Below are 20,410 nucleotides of genomic sequence, written 5' to 3' on the forward strand. Positions count from 1 at the left end.
CCGCCACCTTAAAGAACCCGATTGGAGTGGAGGAGGGGAAAGGATTTCATTCGGCACCATCACCATCCACTCCAATTGGGGCCTTTTCTATAATGTCCACGAATGACCCACTTTCCCCTTTAAGACCTCAATTGGAGCTCGGGGTGGGGGAATGATGTGCCTCAAGAAAGCATGTCATTCCCTCCTGCCATGCTAATGGCAGCCTTAAAGGGGTAGGTGTGTCATTCCAGGACATTATTGAAAATTATAGAAAATCCCCCCTGACACTATGGAAAGAACAAAAACCAGGGGAAATCCGGGGAAATCCTGACAGTTGGTCACCCTAACAAATGGGTTTATCTTTTTATTTTTCCCAGGCACAAAACAAACAGCCCAATGTCCAATCAAACAAGAGTGACTGAATTCCTTCTACATGGATTCTCTGAAATTCAGGAGCTGCAGACATTTTACTCCTGTGTTTTCTTGATCATTTATTTGGTAGCCCTCATGGAAAACCTTCTCATCATCATAAGCATTATTTATAACCTTCACCTTCATAAGCCCATGTACTTTTTTCTGGCCAATCTGGCATCTCAAGACCTTGGATCCCTATCTGTCTCAATCCCTAAATCAATGACAAATTCCTTCCTGGACATCAGAACCATTTCCTACTCAGGATGTGTTTCCCAAGTTTTCTTCCTTATTTTTTTCATGGGATCCCACTACTTCCTCCTTGGTGTCATGGCATATGACCGCTACGTTGCCATCTGCAACCCGTTACATTATGAGACTGTCATGACCCAAAAAACCTGCATCCAAATGGCAGCCAGCGCATGGATCACTGGTTTCATCTATTCTATAATATATACTGGAAATGCGTTTACACCAGACTTTTGTTCCAATGAGATCAACCATTTCTTCTGTGAAATCCCACAATTAATCAGGATCTCCTGTTCTGAGTCATATGTCATCAAAATTTGGGTTGTCTCTGCCGGCTGTTGCTTAGCCTTTGTTTATTTTGTTTTAATAATATATTCTTATGTTCAGATCTTCAAAGCAGTTTTAAGAATCCCATCCGCACATGGGAAACAGAAAGCCTTTTCAACATGCTTACCACATCTTATGGTTGTCTCCCTGTTTATGATAAGTGGCACTTTTGCCTACTTAGGGCCAGCCTCCAGCACCCCATCAACTTTAAATCTTTGGGTTTCTGTGTTCTATTGCATTGCACCCCCACTAATGAACCCACTGATCTACAGCATGAGAAACCGGGAACTCAAAATGGCATTCTGGAAGCTGACTGTCAAACTTTTCTCTCACCTCACATTCCCTCATGTTGGGAACTGGATGCATTTTAGGAAATAGCCTGGTCTGTTCTGGGTTTTTAAAATAAAAATAAAATGGCCCACTGAATGGCCTACGAGCACATTGTTTACTTCCTCTTTCAAAAGAGGAAGTAATGAGGGAGAAACACACAGGCAGAGAAGCGATGGTAAGCAAATGCAATTTTCCCTCATCCAATGAGGCTCAAACATTATCGGTTTAGCATCAAAGCAGTGGTGCTGTGGGCTTTTGATCTAACACCCTTCCAAGGGAGTGACACCCCCTGGATTTGTTACCTCTCCCTGGTTTACAAATAGAAACCCTTGAAAACATTTATGCAAAGACGTCTCCTTTTTGTAAACATTTGGCTCCTAGTACTGTGAGTAGTACCACTGTATAATTCAGCAATAATGGGGATTGTTTCCAATTAGATAGAACAGCACATGTTTTTGAATAAATTCTTTCAAGATTAATTTGGGAATGATCGTCCTATCATTGGCTTTTTTTTACAAGGGCACAATATGAAAACTCATTTGTGATTTTCTTTAACAAGTCTTTGCAAAATGAATGAGAAAGGAAATCAGTAAGGGGAATGGAAGGAGGAAGCAAGAAAGAAACAAAGAAGGAAGTGACAAAAGCTACTGGCTGATGAGGCTAGCAAGTGATATAAACTGACAGACATGCTAATCCATACAAAAAGCAAAAGTTAATGAGAAAGGTAAAACTATGTATGCACTGCATTTGGAAGTGTGTGTGTATGTGAGAGAGGGGGAGGGGGAGGGAGGGGGAGGGGGAGAGGGAGGGGGAGAGAGGGAGGGAGAGAGGTTGCATATGTATGATCTGACCTGATGGTTGACTCACTTTACTAATCTACCTGGGCTCTACCTTTGCTTTAAATTGAAGTCTAGATTGGCTTAGATGGAGCATGTCCATGAACTCTGGCCCTGATCTACTGGACTCCACTCCCAGAGCTGCATCACAATAAGCTCCATCCGATGAGCATTTTATTGCACACTCATTACTAGACACTTATGGAGTTTGCTCAGGTCCCTCACATGATGTTGTCTGTCTCCCACCTGCCTTCTGCCCCATCTGGCCTTCCTTGCACAACAACAAAAAACCAACCCTCATTAAGTCCAATGTATTTTTAAACATGGAATTGCTGTTTTCTCCTGCTGTGTGCAGGAGAAGTAGCACCATTAGAACAGTGGACTCAATGTGCTTCATGCTCATTCTGTACTTCCTGTTTTGAAAGAGGAAGTAACTGAGGAATGAAAACAGTGGCGGAGAAGTGAAGGTAGGGAGTGTGTTAACCCCCGGTGTGATGGAGTTTAATATTGCCCTGGCTTCTACAAATCGGCCGTCCAAAAAGGACACCTATAGGAGGTGGAAGAAGGGACAGGTCACTAAAGAACTGTACAATCAGATACCCTGGAATTGCAGACATGGTTTCAGGAAGAATGAACAGAGGTTGTCAAATGATGCTAAGAATAACAAAAAGGGCTTCTTCAGATATGTTAAAAATAATGGTAGATCAGCTGTGCGCTGAAGATGGCAAAATTTGGACAGACAACAAAGAAAAGGTTGAACTGCTCAACTCCTGCTTTGGTTTAGTCTTGTCCCAGAAGAGGATCTGGGCAAATGCTTTTCACTTACATCTATCCATCTTCCCCAACCTGGTAAAACCCAGATCTTTTACCACGATCCTGGGTATTCCTGACCATCAGCAATGTTGGCTGTGACTGATGGGATTCCATTGAATTTAAATACAAATGGAGGGCACCAAGTTGGAGAAAGAGGGGAAATGGGCTATCACAATGGGAGAGGATGAGGTGAAATGTATCATGGCCAATTCTAGTTCATTTTGTTGTTGTTGTTGTTGGTTGTGTGTCATCTTAATGCCAAACCCACCACCACCACCATATTGATTCATTGATGGATTGCTCACTGTGGTAATCTTGAACCCCCTCCTGCTTCCATAGTGGGCAACACAATACCATGCATGCCTGCTCAGTAGTAAGTCCCATTGAGTTCAGTTGTGTTTACTCCCAGGTGAATGACTTGACAATTGCTATGGAAAGGGCAATGATCAGATCCAAAGGAAGAAAAATGCAATGTCCAAATCAACCAGAATGGAATCTATAACAAACTTTCACCTAAAACTGGACAAAGATTCAAAAGACAATTCCCCTGAGGATTACATATGCCAAATTTTAAATTAAAAATGCCAGCCAAACCTGGCCTGGTCCCCTCCGAATATTTTGAACTACAATTCCCATGATTTTTCATCAGCAGCTATGCTGGCTGGGGATAATGGGATCCTGTTAAATGGAAGGCACTAGGCTGGGGAAATATGCTATTATTATCATGATGGAAGAGGATTAGATTAAATGGCAATGAAAAGGGCAATGTTCAGATCCAAAGGGGAATAAAATGCTACTAGTGGTGTCTCTCTGTCTACAACATTTATAGATGTAATTATCTCCCCTGTAATTATCCTAAACACTATCATTGGCTTTCTTTGCCAAATCTCCAGTGATTTGCCATTACCAAAATCAATAAGTCATCCTCTGTATAATTAAGAAGTGGGACCAGGAAGGTTATGCTATACTCTGCCAGTTTGATCTCTCAGTCTTCCCCTTGTTGTGTTATAAACCAGACTAGAAGATGCAGTAAGAAAAAACTTAACTGTCATTTGCAGCATGCATCTTTAACCATAAAAATGCTAAAAAGAAGAATGATACATTTCTCTTTAAGAAGTCTATTGGAAGCATCAGTCACCATCCGTAGCAGCTTGTTTTATTTAACAGGTGGTTACTTCTGTAGAAAACCACAGAAGACCTTGTGTCTAGAGAGAAGCTTTCCTGCCAAGATGATGGAGCCTGTGGTTTTATTGCTTCTGCTTCTGTTGCCTCACATGACATTCAGTGCAGATACCACAAATTGCCTTAAGAAGGATCCCGTCCATATTCCACATGAGTGGTATGAACCAGGTAGCCTCCTCATTGGTGGGATTGGTTCTCAGATTATGTACATCTCCCCAGATGGTGTTTCCTTCAACAAACACCCTTCTCAGGATGCCTTTGACTTTCAGGTGTAAGTTATGCAAGAAATAGAATTTTGAAACAATTTAGATGGGGGGGGGGGGGCAGCAGCAGCAGCATTGGCACTGTGTAAGCCTCCCTTTCCCACCCACCCAATTCACTCTATACCAGGTTTTCAAGAAAGTGTAAGGTTGTGTTTCTTTAATTGCACCAGATTTCCATAAAGCAGTCCTACTTTCTATAAAGACCAAGAATGGTCATGTGTGGGTGGGGTGGGGGAGTGAATCTGAGATGTTAATGGCAAACAACAAAACCAATGCTTATGTTTACTGGAATGCACACATAGGACTGGAAAACATTTGCAATTTGATTTAAAAATGAAACAAAATTTCAAACCTATTGAAAGCAATAGCTTCAATAGCCCAGGAAATTGACTTGAATGGAAAGGGATGAGAAAGTTATTTGTCCCCCCCCCCCACCGCCCCAATGTGATTATAGCTAGGAAAAAATAGATCATGGAATACTTTTGAAGTTCTTTCTAGAATACTATTTTTATCTAGTTTTTTGTTTGTTTTTTACCTGTGTATTCTTTGGAAACAGAACTCAGTCACCACAGTCCACTACGACAATCCAGACCCCTTCCAATGCATACTTTTTGTTACAAGCAAACTCAACAAGGGAGGGGGAGGTTTTGGTGTTGCTGAGAAGCCACCAAGAACCCATGGGCTGTACAATTTTCAACTATGCTGCCATCTCACCCTTCATCCCCCACACACTCTCCTATCATCTCCTGTGCTTTGTTTATTCCTCGTATGCCTCAGATCACCTTTCTAATTCCTCTCTATGGATCTTTTTGGTCCCTCATTTCAATAACAATGGAAGTAGACAATACTTCTATGGACTGGATTTGATATTGGTTTGCCTCTTGTAAAGCCATTGTGGGTATAGTTCAAACATTGTAGAATTCTCTGTGAAATAATATATCACTCCATTTGCAGTGTGGTGGCAAAGTTGTACCAGCACATCCTGGCCTTGGCATTTGCAGTGAAAGAGATCAACGAGAACCCAAAGATCTTGCCCAATGCCACGCTTGGTTTCCACATCTATGACAGCTACTATGATGCAAGAATGACCTATCGTACTACTCTGGACCTGCTTTTCAAATTGCATAGATTTATTCCAAACTACAGATGTGATACCCAAAAAAACCTCATGGCTATCATTGGGGGCCTGGGCTCAGATACCTCCTTCCACATTTCAGAGATATTAGGTCTCTACAAGATTCCACAGGTAGAATGCTATGCACAGAAGTCCAAGGACTTTAACAAATAAACAGTGGAAGAGGCATGTATGATTGTCAGAAAAATCAAGTATTGCCAATTATTAAAGAATAAATCTCAATAATGAGTGCCTTCGGACTGATATGGAAAAACAGTGGCAAAAAAACAGCATCAAATCCTTTCATTATATTTCTTCATATAACTGATTCCAAGAAATTGTGCCTCACTGTGCTGTTATTCTGCGCTTTATTTTAAAATCATTGCAGCTGTTTGAGATTTGGTTTTATCTGCTGCTATTGCACTGTATCATGGTCTTTGAGCCATTGTTTACATGTTAAGTCTTCCAATATTATTTCAGTATTGTAAAATAATAATACTTGACTAGATCCATATTTCACTGTGTGAAACAGGTCTGGTGGAAGCAGAGTCCCTTTTCCCGCAAAACAAACTCTCTATGGCTTTTAAAATGCTACACAGGGAGGGTGGGGACCATGATGAATGAAATGAGCTGTGGTGTGGAAGCAGAGTGGGGATTCTGGAAAATTGGGCAGAGACATCTTCCATGAGCAGAGTCCTTTTGTCCACAGAAAGAAGATCCTGAATCCAACTAAGATCTAAATCTAAATTCTTAAAAAAAAAAAAAAAAAAAAAAAATCAGACACAAAAGTTATTGATTTCAACTCTCACTGAACTTGCATAGTGTTATCTTGGTTTTGTTTCACTGGGTGCTGATAAAAAGGCTTTCCCTTGCATGCCCTTCCTAATTCACCTCTAAAATAAAATGTAAATTTTCTTCTAGTTTGCATATGGCTCTTTTGCCCCAGAGAAGAGTGATGTAGCGCAGCTACGAGAGTCCTTTTACCGCATGGTTCCAAATGAATCCCACCAGTATGTGGGGATTATACGGTTACTTCAACATTTTGGATGGATGTGGGTTGGACTGTTTGCTGTGGATGATGACAGTGGAGACCATTTCTTTCAAGTGCTGGAGCCGTTGCTTTCGCAGAATGGCATCTGTTCAGCCTTCATAGAAAGAATGCCAAAGCAAGCTTCTTGGCGAACAGGCGAGCAAATGATGACAATTACCTTAAATTTTCATCAACATGTTACAAATAGCACAGCCAATGCATTTATTGTCTATGGAGAAACGATGATCATTACGTGGTTGATTCTTATAATAGATGCTTTATATAAGGGAACTAATACATCCATGAAAAAGGTATGGATTATGACAGCTCAAGTTGATTTTGCATTAACAAGCATCCAAAGAAAAGCAGATTTGCAAGTCTTCCAAGGTGCGATTTCCTTCACGGTACACTCACAGCAACTTCTAAACTTCAAGAAATTTCTTCAGCTCATGAAACCTTGCCAGACACAAGGAAATCGTTTTCTCAAGGACTTCTGTGAGCAAGTCTTCGACTGCTGGTTTCCAAATTCCCAGGAGCCAATGGAGGTTGGTGAGATATGTACAGGGGAGGAGAAGCTGGAGAACCTTCCTGGACCACTTTTTGAAATGGCGATGACTGGCCACAGTTACAGCATCTATAATGCCATCTATGCTGTGGTGCTTGCTTTCCATGCAATGTACTCATCTAGATCCAATCACAGAATGATGGTGAAGGGCAGAAGAACTCAACCTCAGGACCACTGGCCTTGGCAGGTAATATATACACAATGAAATGGTTTCGTTCCCATGAACAGTTTGGTATAAGGTGACCCAACATGAAACATCTAAGATCCAGTGATTCTATGAGTAACAAGTAAAATTATGGTGTACACATTCATTGATAGATTGGCACACGTTCCCATTTTCTGCTGTACTGGGAGCTTTAATGGGGAGCTAAGCTCTACAGTTTCCATCTTGTACCACTGAAAGATACTTGGTTTGTCAGGCTGAGTCTACATAAACACTCCAAAAACAGTCAGCAAAGAATAATTTGTTAAAAAGTTTGAAGATTCCAATAAGGACCCAAAGAGCATTTTTTGTTGTGGTGCTCCAGTTGTAGAATCATTTATCAGAAAAAGGTTGTAAGCAGACAGTTTTATGGAGTTGGTGAAGATCTTTTCATTTGCTCTTTTCTTTTGGTGTCCTCTTTTAGGATCAACTTTCACATGGATTTGTACAAGTTTCAATTTTGAGATTGTGCTGCTGCTGCTTTATGCAGGGTTAGAGTAATGGTTTGGGGATAAGATTGGGGTTCTTGTTTCAAAATCTTGTTTTGAAACATACCATCTTAAATATCTTCACAATGAAATGGCTTTGTTCCCATGAACAACTCAATGCAAGGTGAGACAACATGAAAATTTCAAGTTCCAATTATTCATTGAATAACTGTTGATAAAATAGTGTACACGTTATACATTGATTATAAAACTTCATCAAGCTTCCCATTTTCTGCAATATTAATAGCTTAAAAATGGGAGTGCAGGCTGTATATTTTCCAACTTGTACCATTGGATCTTCATACTGTAACAACTCCATAAAACTATCAGCAAAGAAAGAGTTGCATAACATGACATTACATTCCAGTAAGGGCTCATCTACACCAAGCAGGATATTCCAGTAAGAAAGCAGTATGAAAGCAGTATATAAAAGGCAGGAGCAACACTATTGCTTTATAGTGGTATTAAAGTTCTCTGACAATTGTTGGGGCTCATTGACACGTACCATATACTGCTTTCATATCACTTTCATAGTGTTATATCCCGCTTGGTGTAGAAGTGTCATGGGCCCCAACAGTTGTCAGTGCACTTCAGTACCACTGTAAAGCAGTAGTGTGGCTCCTTCCTTTTATATACTACTTTCAATCTGTTTTCAATGTGGATTATCCTGCTTGGCGTGGAAGAGCCCTAAGACTCCAAAGGAGGTTCTCTCCCCCCCACCCCCAGTTTCAGTGCCCCACTTCTTCTATGTATGAAGACAGCTTCTCTGCAGACATTTGCATATGTGCAGATTCCAGAGAGATAGGCAGCAAGCCTAGATACACCAGTTGCTGGGCAACATGGGAGGGAGAGTGCTATTGCACCATGTCCTACTTGTGGCTCCCTGGTCGACAGCTGATTGGCTACTGTGCCGACAGAGTTCTGGCCTAAATGGATCCTTAGTCTGCTCCAGTATGGCTCTTATGTTCTTAATGTTATATGCAATGTTGGCACAGAACTATGTGATGTGGCCCTGCTCCATGTTCATGTGATGAGTTTATCAATATAAGTGACATCTAAATGTGTCTTTAGATCAACTTTAATCTGCAGTTGTATATGTTGGAGTTGTACATGTTTCTATTATGACCTTGTGTGGCATCTGGTGTTACTTTGAATTAAGTTTGGGTTAAACGTTTGGACAGGATTAGCATTCTTGTCTTTAAAATAATCTTGGTTTTAATTCTTTATCCTTTTAGAATATTTTACATTTGTAAGCTGTCTATAATTCTTTTAATTAACAGAACAGAATATTAATACTTGTAATAAACAAACCAATAAGGTATGTCATTGTCTCATTTCTCTTCCACCTGCTGTCTTTCCACTAGCTCCACCCATTTCTTCAAGGCCAAGTGTTCAACAACTCTGTTGGAGAAACAATGTCCTTTAATGCTAATAGGGAAATAGAAGCAGGATTTGACATAATGAGCTTGCTAATTTCCCCAAACAACTCATTCCTTAGAGTAAACGTTGGAAGGATCCAACACAAAGCTCTTACAGAAGAATTTAGCATTAATCAAGATAAAATTACATGGCATGGAAGCTTTAACCAGGTGTGTATTTTAGATTTTACATTCAGCAGTATATAAATGTTGCAAATAAATAAATGTAATTGGACTGAGTAAACAATTTTTCTCCATTTCCCCCCCTCACATTATCAAAAGAATAAATAAAATTGCTCATTAATGTACTAGACATATTATATGTGTACAATTCAGTACAATTTTGTTATTCCATGTCAATAGCTCTGGTTCTTTTTAAATCAATTAATGGCTATCCTCCCCTCCCCCAGAGACCAATTCCAATTTCTCCAAGGTAAAATCTCTCTTGTATTTGCTAATAGGAGCTGCCCATTTCTTTGTGTAGCAATTCCTGCCATCCCGGTGATCAGAAGAAGAAAAAAGAAGGGGAGAAATTTTGCTGCTATGATTGTGTTCCATGCCAAGCAGGGATGATTTCAAACCAAAAGGGTAAGTCTGTTGCACAGATTCATAGGACACAAAGGCAGGATCTACACTGCTGCTTTAAAACGGTTTATATCAGTAGTGACAACTGTTGGGGTCCAGGCCACACTCCATATGCAGTTTTCAAAACATTTTGAAAGTGTCATATCCTGCTTAGTGTAGATCTGGCCCAAACATGCCCTAGGAATGGGCTTCATTGCAGGGGCTTGAAAGTTTATTTGGAAGACACATTAACTGAGCACTCACGATCAGGAATCCTGATAAGGTAGATTTCCTGATCATGAGAGCTCTGTAAGTGTGTTCAACTGAATGCACGTCTTTAGGCACTAACTTCAAAAATGACCATCCTTCAATTACCTTTAAATGTGTTCCTTTTTCTATTTCTACTTTGATGTCATGGGTGCTAAGTCATCAGTGGAACACAGCTTTACTTTGAATCAAGGCTAACAAGCACGTAGCAGAATGGCTTAACGACAATTTCTGGCCAAAACGTGCACATTGTGATACATGTGTGAAATTTGGTATGGTGGCATTTATGACCATGTCGATTACAATGAGATATAGGGGGTGGGTGGGTACCAAAGGCACTTCTCACCCAGGGCTCTATCTTAGGGATGGCCCTGAGTGGGGGGTTTGAAAGGCTTATTCTGAAATCAACCAGTTTCCTCAAAGTTGACACTGACTTTTTTCTTTCCTTTTCGTCCCAGATATGGACGATTGTTTCAAATGCCCAGAAGATCAGTATCCAAATGAAGACCAAGATAAATGCATTCCCAAAATTATAACCTTTCTGTCTTATGAAGAACCATTAGGGATTGGCCTAGCCTCTCTTGCAGTCTCTTTTTCCCTGATCACAGTCTTGGTACTAGGAATTTTTATTAAGCACAAAGATACACCCATAGTCAAAGCCAACAATAGGAATATCACATATGTTCTTTTGATCTCTCTTCTGCTTTGCTTCATTTGTTCTCTGTTATTTCTTGGAAAGCCTAGGAAGGTGACCTGCCTTCTCCAACAAACTACTTTTGGCATTGTCTTCTCAGTGGCTGTTTCTTCTGTGCTGGCAAAAACCATCACCGTGGTTTTAGCTTTCATGGCCACAAAGCCAGGATCTAGCATGAGGAAATGGATTGGGAAAAGTCTGACCAGCACCACTATTCTTTCTTGCTCCCTTGTGCAAGGGTTTATTTGTACGGTGTGGCTAGGAACCTCTCCTCCATTTCCAGATGTTGATATGGAGTCATTAATAGGAAAGATCATCTTCAAATGTAATGAAGGGTCTGTCCACATGTTTTATATTGTCCTGGGCTACCTGGGACTCCTGTCCATCTTAAGCTTCACTGTGGCTTTCTTAGCCAGGAAATTGCCAGATAGTTTCAATGAAGCTAAGTTTATCACCTTCAGCATGCTAGTGTTTTGCAGTGTTTGGGTGTCCTTTGTTCCAACCTATGTGGGCACTAAAGGGAAATATGTGGTAGCTGTGGAGATCTTCTCCATTTTAGGTTCCAGTGCTGGGTTACTGGTTTGTATCTTTTGTCCCAAATGCTATATAATTTTGGTAAAACCTGATCTGAATAAAAAGGAGAAGCTAATGAGGAGAATGAATTGAAGAAACTATCAATATTTACATTTAGATGTGTATGTGTGCACACACACTTGTGTGTGCGTGTGTGCGTGGAATGGGGACAATGGACCTACTCTACGATGGATTCTGTTTAGGCTAGCAGCTATGACAGTCAATCCATTTTATTCATATGTCCCAAACTCTAACAACCAATATATGTCAAATTCAGGGGAATGAAGATAGGAGGTGGGGTCCAGACTTCTTCATACTTAGAGCATATTCACTGAAATTATTAAAACTTTACTTAGAGATGATTAACTTATGTCCCATGGATTTTAATCAGTATAATCTGTGAATACATCCATTATTTTCCCTGTTTTATGATGAATAATTATTCTATTTTTCAGTTTGGTCTTTTACAAGTTTTTACTTTTTTTTCTTTTAAAGTTTTAATGTGATTTTATTTTTATTACCTGATATGTTTGCACAGCTGAAGGCTCCCTTTGGATTGACGATAAACATTGCTCCTTAAATTAACAAGCTTCATATGGCCTCTAGATCTTTACATCAGTTAACACCAGATTGGACCAATGAGAGCCCTCCACTGCCTGCTACCCCTTCCACTTCATATATTTCCACAAGCCCCTTCAGGAAGGGAAAACTGGCAAGGAACAACAGAGACAGATTGTTTGTCCAATGAAACACCCAATTTAAGGGCAGTCTCTTCCAAACCCAAATAAGGGCAATTCTATTCAGCAGGACCCCATTTCTGAGCCCTACTCTTTTTTTAAAAAAAATATATATTAAATACCCCGTATCTGGTCTGATCTAGACCAAGCCACAAAAGAAACATCTCTGCATCAGGGATATTTTCGACTGAAAGATTTCTATGCCCAGGATAAAGCCAAAACAATAGAACAACTTGGAGTTGATACAAGAAGCTCAATTATCCCATCTCCTTAGGGACACTAAGACAAAGATACACACACTCAGAACTTTAACAGCATTTGAATAAGCATTGTTAATGAAAGGGGAAGGAGGGAAGGGAACAGAATCTTTAGTGTATGCTATATTAATAGATGCCCAGATGGTGACAATGGAGGGTTTAAGGAAATTGTGGGAAGCAGATTTTGAAAGAGAAATAGAAGAAGCTAGAAGGAACAAATTGGGGGAAGTTGTAGTGCAGAAATATCGAGGCGACACATCATAGCTGGGTTTAAACAAGGGCCAACATTTATTTGATGGATCTGCAAAGGGAAACCTAAGCGGGCATCTACCTATCGCGGCGTGAGCCGCTAATAATCAGGGCGAGGTATTCCGAGCCCCAGAGGCGGCGTGTAACTGTCGCCACCCCTAAGCTCCCCTTTTGGGGTGGTAGGCCTTCCGGTGTCACCCTCCTCCTGCCGCCAGGCTGTGAGTGGGTGAGAAATGTTGGCCTCAAGGATAAGCCTTATTTCAGCTGCTGGACTGCAGGGCTTGGAGCTGCTGAACCTCGGGCGTTATCCTTCACCATTTGGTGCCATGGAAAACTCACCGACTTTAACAAACCGCAGATGCCCGCCTACCCACCATAAATGTGACCAAATCTGAACAAATTAACCTATTTATTACTCCCTTGGCTGTCTTACAGTATGAAGTAGGTGAAAAATCTCATAACCAATTCAGATTATGAGCAGAAAATTCCTACTTGGCTCCAAAATAGGCAACCAGCGAACCCATACTGTCTACAGGGAGGGAGGGAGGGAGGGAGCCGATTGAGGAAAGAGGAGGAGAGGAGGGGGGCGAGCCTTTAAATAGGCTCTCATACCCCTCCCCTTCTCCCAAAGGCGCGAATCGACAGCCAAACTCTGGCGCCCATGCAGCCTCGCTTCTGCCCCCACCCGCAATTAGCTTCCCCTCGCCCAGGCTACACCAGGCACGGCAGATTAGCATTTACGGAATAACAGACCATTTAGATCAATATCAGCTTCTATTCGAGAAACTTCTTTAAAAATACTGCATAGATGGTATCCAACACTAGTACAACTAGCACACATCACTAAAACTTGTAGTCCCCTCTGTTGGAGAAGCTTCAAGATAAAAGGCACATACTTTCATTTATGGTGGTCTTGTTCATATATACAGGGATTCTGGAGATCAGCACATAGAGAATGAATGGTTATTACTAGAGAAACAATTGTATATGATCCAGAATTATTTATTTATTTATTAGATTTCTATACCGCCCAATAGCCGGAGCTCTCTGGGCGGTTCACAAGAATTATTTTTGTTATCAGTATATAAGGGACTTAATACTAGATTGAAATGTAAAGACTTTATAATATTCCTGTTGATGGCTGCTCATCAAACAATCACACAGCAGTGGAAAAAATTGGACAATTTGAATTTATCTGCATGGCATTGAAATATATGGTCTGTGGCAATATCAGAAAAAATAACTTATGACTTGCTTCAAATTCAAGGGAAATCAGAATCAACATCATTCAATGTCATATGGGGGAGATTCGTTCAATATGCATCACATCAGAATGTACAACCATGTATGCCTGCTTCAGCTCTGAATATATGGACATATATGCATCACATCAGAATATGCATCACATCAGAATAACAACAGTTTATTGCGGTCAATAGACCATTCCAGCAAATAAAAAATTTACATACAAGCAAACTGAACATACCATTAACTATTAAAAAGCAGGCGATCATAGAAGATCTAAAAGAAATGGCCAAGTTCAAAAACTTGGCCACTTGCTCAGTAATTGATTTGTCTATATTACAAAGTAAAAGAGACGTTAAGGATTCAGCTGGGTGACCAGGATAAGATTGTAAAATAGGGTTTAGAAGATCGTTTCTAGCCCCTAGATAAAATCTACAAAACAGTAAAACATGAGATACAGTTTCCACTTCACTATTGTTGCACGGGCAGCATCTGTTGAGCATTGGAATTTTATTAAATCTGCCCTCCAGAAGTTTGGAGGGAAGGACATTAAGTCTGGCTAATGAAAATGCTCTCCTGTATTTAGGAATAGTCAACCAGTGTAGATAAGGCATCCCATTTTTACAAAATGTAAAAGTTTACAGTATAAGGCTGGTAGTCCTAGGGACAGGGGGGAACATGGGCCCCGTGCAGCACTCTGAAGGACTTGCATATCTATATCAAGCAGCCTCTGTTTCACTACTGATTTGGCACTATCTAAATCCCTTGATAATAGCATTTGGGGGGATAGGCCTACTGACTTGATTTTACTAGTCATGGCCTTTGACCAAGGAGATTCAAAGTGGTCTAACAGAATCTTAGATACTAGAGAATTATATGGAGGTGCCAACTTACAGCGAAGCCAAAAATGGATAACATGGATCCAGGCCAGGCAATTAACAGAATTCAGACCAACTTCTAGTTTAAGAGCAGCCCCAGAAACACACTTGGGAACACCAAATAACATCCTAAGAAAAGAAGACTGAATACCCTCAAGGGAGGATTTAGAGCACGGGAACCAAATTGGTGCCCCATATAAAATCTGAGGGATGATTTTTGGCTTTGAAAATCTGGACAGCTGCCGGAATGAATTTCCCGCCCCTTGTAAAAAAGAAGCGAGTAATTGCACCTAGGTGTTGTTCAGCTTTAGTCTTAGAGTGTTTTCCCTGTTCTCTCCAAGAGATGGTTTCGTGGAACCATATACCCAAGTATTTATAGGAGCCCACTTGCTCAATCGTGGAGTTCTCCATGGCCCAAGAAAATCTAACCTTACATTTGGAAAACACCAATACCTTAGATTTAGTATAATTAATGGAAAGCAAGTTTTCTGAGCAGTAGTTTGCAAAGCTGCACAGTAATCTCTTGAGGCCCATCCTGGTCTGAGAGATCAGAACTGCATCGTCTGCATATAGAAGCAGAGAAACTTTAGTGTTCTGTATCTTAGGTGGGTGGGACGGTAAGGGCTCCAATGCATGGGGGAGGTCTGACAAATACAAATTAAATAATAAAGCTGCGAGCACACAGCCTTGTCTAACCCCACATGATGCAGCAATCTCTTTTGTGTAGTGACCTGATGGGCTGCACCGAACCTGAGCAGTGGTGTTATGGTAAAGAGATTGAATCCAAAACAGGAGTCCCTTATCCATAGAAAGCTGTTCCAATTTGTTCCACAGATGCGGGCGTGATATAGAATCAAAAGCCGATTTTAGATCAATAAAGGCTGCAAAAAGTTTGCCGCCTTTAGGGGCAGAATATTTGTGGGCCAGGTGAGTCAAGACCAAACAGTGGTCAAGGGTTGAGCAGCCGGGTTTAAAACCAATGTACATTGATGGTGCTATATAAATAAATAAATAAATAATAAATAACATAACATAATAATAACAATCTGTTCAACACCCAGTATGTCATGCTCAATGGTCCATGCCTTTAGTTTGAAGCCTAAATAACTGGCATAGATCTTCCCCACTATCGATAACAAGCTAATAGGGCGGTAATTAGATGGATCATCTTTGCGGCCTTTTTTATATATTGGAATTATAAAAGCTTTCAGCCAAACAGCAGGAATAATGCCTGATTGGTTAATTAAAGAGAATAAAGAGGCCAACAAGGGGGCCCACCAGCTGATGTCCATAACTGGGACACAAATCAGGGTCCAATATCAATTGCACCACCAACTAACCCCATTGCCCATTATTATTATTATTATTATTATTATTATTATTATTTATTTATTTATTTATTTATTTATATAGCACCATCAATGTACATGGTGCTGTACAGAGTAAAACAGTAAATAGCAAGACCCTGCCGCATAGGCTTACAATCTAGAAGCAAGACTTGTAGAGCTTTTTATGCAGATTCCCTGAGTGAGAAGGACAAGTGAAGGACACCTGTTCCCGATTATGTTGGGAAAAGGGAAAAAGGCCTTAAAGTGACCTTAAAAGCAGGCATGTGGGGGCAGCTGCCACGACACAGGCTCTGAACAACAGACCTGGCCGAGGCTACTCCCTGCTCAAGCCAAGCACCACCGCTTGATACGCCTGAGGCAAGGGATAAAGCCCACCTTCCTCCAAACTATGTGGAGAAAGGGGTTTAAAATGGAGAAGGATTTTAATATATGTAATATAATGCGCTGTGAGTTATATCTGCTTAGGTGAATGATTGTCAGAGTGGGTGCTGAATGTGTAAACTTAAGATGATAAACGCCAAACAGACACGTGGGATTTTTGTGGTAGTTTTAAAACAAACAATCATAATTTATTTTTAAAAGTTCATAAGCTTTGTTTCAAATAACAAGATTTAAAAACCTTTTTGAAACCTTCCATAAAATCCGGTCACTCATTCACATTCGCGCTTTCCTTTCTCTCCCACAATCACTCTTGAACTTTCTTTATTCTCAGTATTGATTAATATACTTCCACTACGTGCACACCACACTCTAAAGACACCACTCACTACACTGACTCTCAAATTTCCCAAAACTTAAGTACCATAAATACAGAGAGCACTACAGACTCTAAGAGTACCTAACAAGTCTCCCTGGAAAGAACTCACAATCCCCTCAGTAATTCCCTTATATATCACTCCTCCCCCCTCCCAAGACATTCTAACTCCGCCCACTCAGGCCAACATTCTACAAACCACAGACTTACAAACTGCAGGCATACCTTTGGGAATTGACTTGTGGGGTATAACGCCACAGCAGCCCAATTCCACAAGCTCTCTGCTTGCTGACAGACCCTACTCTAACCCTTTCCCTAGCAGTTCACTCTGCAACCTCTGCCAGTGTCAAACACCATCTCAGCTACGTGGTTGCAGCTGCACAGGGTTGTCATTTTTCCTTGTGTGTATCATAGAATCTTCTACCCCACCCCAAATATTATACAACCAACCAAGAAGTGGAGTCCTTTGAGTTGCGGCATATACTACAGATGGTGAGACAGACAGGGCATCTCTCTACAATACAAAACTTCCACATGAATCTGGGCAAAGAGTCAAAAGATAATTCCCCTGAGGATTACATATGCCAAACTTCCAATTACATATGCCAGCCAAACCTGGTCTGCTCCCCTCCAAACGTTTTAAACTACAATTCCCATCATTCTTCATCATCAGCTAAGCTGGTTGGGGCTGATGGGATCCTGCTAAATAGAAGGCACCATGCTGGTGCTGCTATTATTATCATGTAAGCCTATGCTGCAGGGTCTTGCTATTTACTGTTTTACTCTGTACAGCACCATGTGCATTGATGGTGCTATATAAATAAATAAATAAATAAATAAATAAATAAATAAAATAATAATAATAATAATAATCATGATGGAAGAGGATGAGGTTAAACGTGTCCTTGCCAGTAACACTTGAAAAGGGTAATGTTCAGATCCAGAGTGGAATAAAATGCTACCAGTGGGGTCATTCAGTCCTCAACATTTGCAGATGTAATTATCTCAACTGTAATTATCCAAAAAACTGTCATTGACTTTCTTTGCTAGATCACCAGTAATTTCCCATGGGAAAAATCAATAAGCAGACCTGAGTGTAGTTATATACCTGGTCTGTAGATTTGAGAAGTGGGACTAGGAAGGTCATGCTAGACTCTGCCAGTTTGATCTCTCAATCTTCCCCCTTTCTTGTTACAAACCTGCCTAGATGATGGAACAACAGAAATCTTAGCTGCCATTTGCAGCATTCATCTGTGATCATAACAATAATAAAAAGAAGACTGATACATTTCAAGTTAAGAAATCTATTGGGAGAATCAATCACCATCCATAGCAGAGCAGCTTGTTTATTTAACATGTGGCTGCTGCTGTAGAAAAGCAGAGGAGGCCTTTTGTCTAGAGAGAAGTTTGCCATCAAGATGATGGAGGCTGTGGTTGTGTTGTTGCTGCTGCTGCTGTTGCCTCACATGACATTCAGTACAGATGCCACAAATTGCTTTAAGAATGATCCTATCCACATTCCACATGAATGGTATCAACCAGGTAGCCTCCTCATTGGTGGGATTGGTTCTCAGATCATACATATTTCCCCAGCTGGTGTTTCCTTCAACAAACACCCTTCTCAAGAACTGTTTGACCTTCAAATGTAAGTAATCCAAGGGATAGTATTCTGAAAGAATATGTATGTGACAGTCCACATCATTCTGAATCTTTGTTATGTTAGTTACCCCCCCCCTCACACACACATACCAAGTTCTGGGACCAATTCTTTTCAACTAGTTCATAAATGATCTGGAATTAGGAGTGAGCAGTGAAGTGGCCAAGTTTGCTGATGACACCCAATTATTTAAGGTTGTTAAAACACAAAGGGATTGTGAAGAGCTCCAAAGGGATCTCTCCAAGCTGGGAGAGTGGGCATCCAAATGGGAGATGGGGTTCAATGTAAGCAAGTGTAAGGTGATGCACGTTGGAACAAAAAAAACCAACTTCAAGTATAACCTAATAGGATCTGAGCTGGCAGTGACCGAACAAGAAAGAGATCTTTGATTGTGGTGGACAGATTGATGAAAATGTCCACCCAGTGTGCGGCTGCTGTAAAGAAGGCAAACTCCATGTTAGACATTATAAGAAAAGGATTTGAGAATAAAATGGCCACTATCATACTGCCCTTATACAAATCAATGGTGCGACCACACTTAGAATACTGTGTACAGTTCTGGTCACCACACCTAAAAAAGGATGTTAAAGAGCTGGAAAAGGTGCAGAAAAGGGCAACTAAAATGATTAAGGGGCTGGAACATCTCTCCTATGAGGGAAGGTTATATCAACTGGGATTGTTTAGCTTGTAAAAACGGAGGCTAAGGGGAGACATGATAGAGATGTACAGAATTATGCATGGTATGGAGAATGTCCATAGGGAGACATTTTTCTCCCTCTCTCAAAATACTAGAACCCAGGGTCATCCCATGAAAATGATTGGTGGGAGATCCAGGACAAATAAGTGGAAGTACTTCTACACACAGCACATAATTAAATTATGGAACTCACTATCACATGATGTAGTAATGGCCACAATCTGGATGGCTTTAAAAGGGGGTTGGATAATTCCTGGAGGCAAAGGGTATCAATGGCTACTAGCCCTGATGGTTGTGTGCTAACTCCATTATTCGAGGCAATAAGCCTGTGCACTTTCCATCTTTTCAGTATAGTCTGAGTATATATTGTGAGGAATATTGTGAGGGACAGATAGGGAATAGTGGGTCGCACAGAATAAACTAGGAACATATCTGGAGTGATGAGGAATAGATCTAGAGCCCTGGGCAATAAATTCAGAGACCTAGGTCCCAGTCTAGCAATACGGTTGAAAGTAAGTAAAGCTTCTATGTACTGGATTCTATATTGTTTTGCCTCATTTAAAGCCATTGTGGGTGTAGTTCACACATTGTAGAATTCTTGGTGAAACAATATGTAATTCCATTTGCAGTGTGGTGGCAAAGTTGTACCAGCACGTCCTGGCCTTGGTCTTTGCTGTGAAAGAGATCAACGAGAACCCAAAGATCTTGCCCAATATCACACTTGGTTTCCACATCTATGACAGCTACTATGATGCAAGAATGACCTATCGGACTACTCTGGATCTGCTTTTCAAATCGCATAGATTTGTTCCAAACTTCAGATGTGATACTCAAAAAAACCTAATGGCTATCATTGGGGGCCTTGGCTCAGATACCTCCTTCCACATATCGGAGATATTTGGTCTCTACAAGATTCCACAGGTAGAATGCTGTGCACACAAGTATGGGGATTTTAGTAAACCAAATAGTGGTAAAAGCACATATGATTGACAGAAAAAGGAAGTATGGATTGAAGATTACAAATTCCATTTTGAGGGTGTATACAAATGCCGTTTGGAGAGTAGCTGCAGGAAATATCTATCACACAATAGAATCTGATATTTTGTGTCAGATTACTTTGTTATGGGCATTTTCTAGAAATTATGCCACAACCTGCCATTATTCTCTGCTTTACTTTTAACGATCCTAAAACTAAGAATGCCAAAGCAAGCTTCTTAGATACTTTACAGATACTTTATGTACAGAAATTAATATATTATTGTAAACAGTTTATAATCATTAT

The 20,410-nt window shown here is 40.5% G+C and overlaps 2 protein-coding genes across 2 annotated transcripts; both read left to right on the forward strand.

Annotated features, from left to right (window-relative positions):
* Positions 1-375: 375 nt before the first annotated feature.
* On the forward strand, positions 376-1,344 carry LOC134405405 (olfactory receptor 14A16-like). Its single transcript, XM_063136651.1, has one exon. The coding sequence runs from the start codon at positions 376-378 to the stop codon at positions 1,342-1,344; it is 969 nt and encodes a 322-aa protein (XP_062992721.1).
* A 5,147-nt stretch (positions 1,345-6,491) lies between these two features.
* Positions 6,492-11,398, forward strand: LOC134405406 (vomeronasal type-2 receptor 26-like). Its single transcript, XM_063136653.1, has 4 exons — positions 6,492-7,286; positions 9,154-9,378; positions 9,669-9,795; positions 10,497-11,398. Exons 1-4 carry the CDS (start codon positions 6,492-6,494, stop codon positions 11,396-11,398), a joined length of 2,049 nt encoding a protein of 682 aa, XP_062992723.1.
* Positions 11,399-20,410: the final 9,012 nt, after the last annotated feature.

Source organism: Elgaria multicarinata, chromosome 11 (genome assembly GCF_023053635.1).
Source record: "Elgaria multicarinata webbii isolate HBS135686 ecotype San Diego chromosome 11, rElgMul1.1.pri, whole genome shotgun sequence".
Taxonomy (NCBI): Eukaryota; Metazoa; Chordata; class Lepidosauria; order Squamata; family Anguidae; genus Elgaria; species Elgaria multicarinata.

Coding starts and splice junctions, on each gene's coding strand:
- LOC134405406 (XM_063136653.1), top strand. CDS start 6,492: ATGGTTCCAAATGAATCCCACCAGTATGTGGGGATTATACGGTTACTT. Junction 7,287..9,153: donor AGGACCACTGGCCTTGGCAG/GTAATATATACA, acceptor TCTTTCCACTAG/CTCCACCCATTTCTTCAAGG. Junction 9,379..9,668: donor GGCATGGAAGCTTTAACCAG/GTGTGTATTTTA, acceptor ATTTGCTAATAG/GAGCTGCCCATTTCTTTGTG.
- LOC134405405 (XM_063136651.1), top strand. CDS start 376: ATGTCCAATCAAACAAGAGTGACTGAATTCCTTCTACATGGATTCTCT.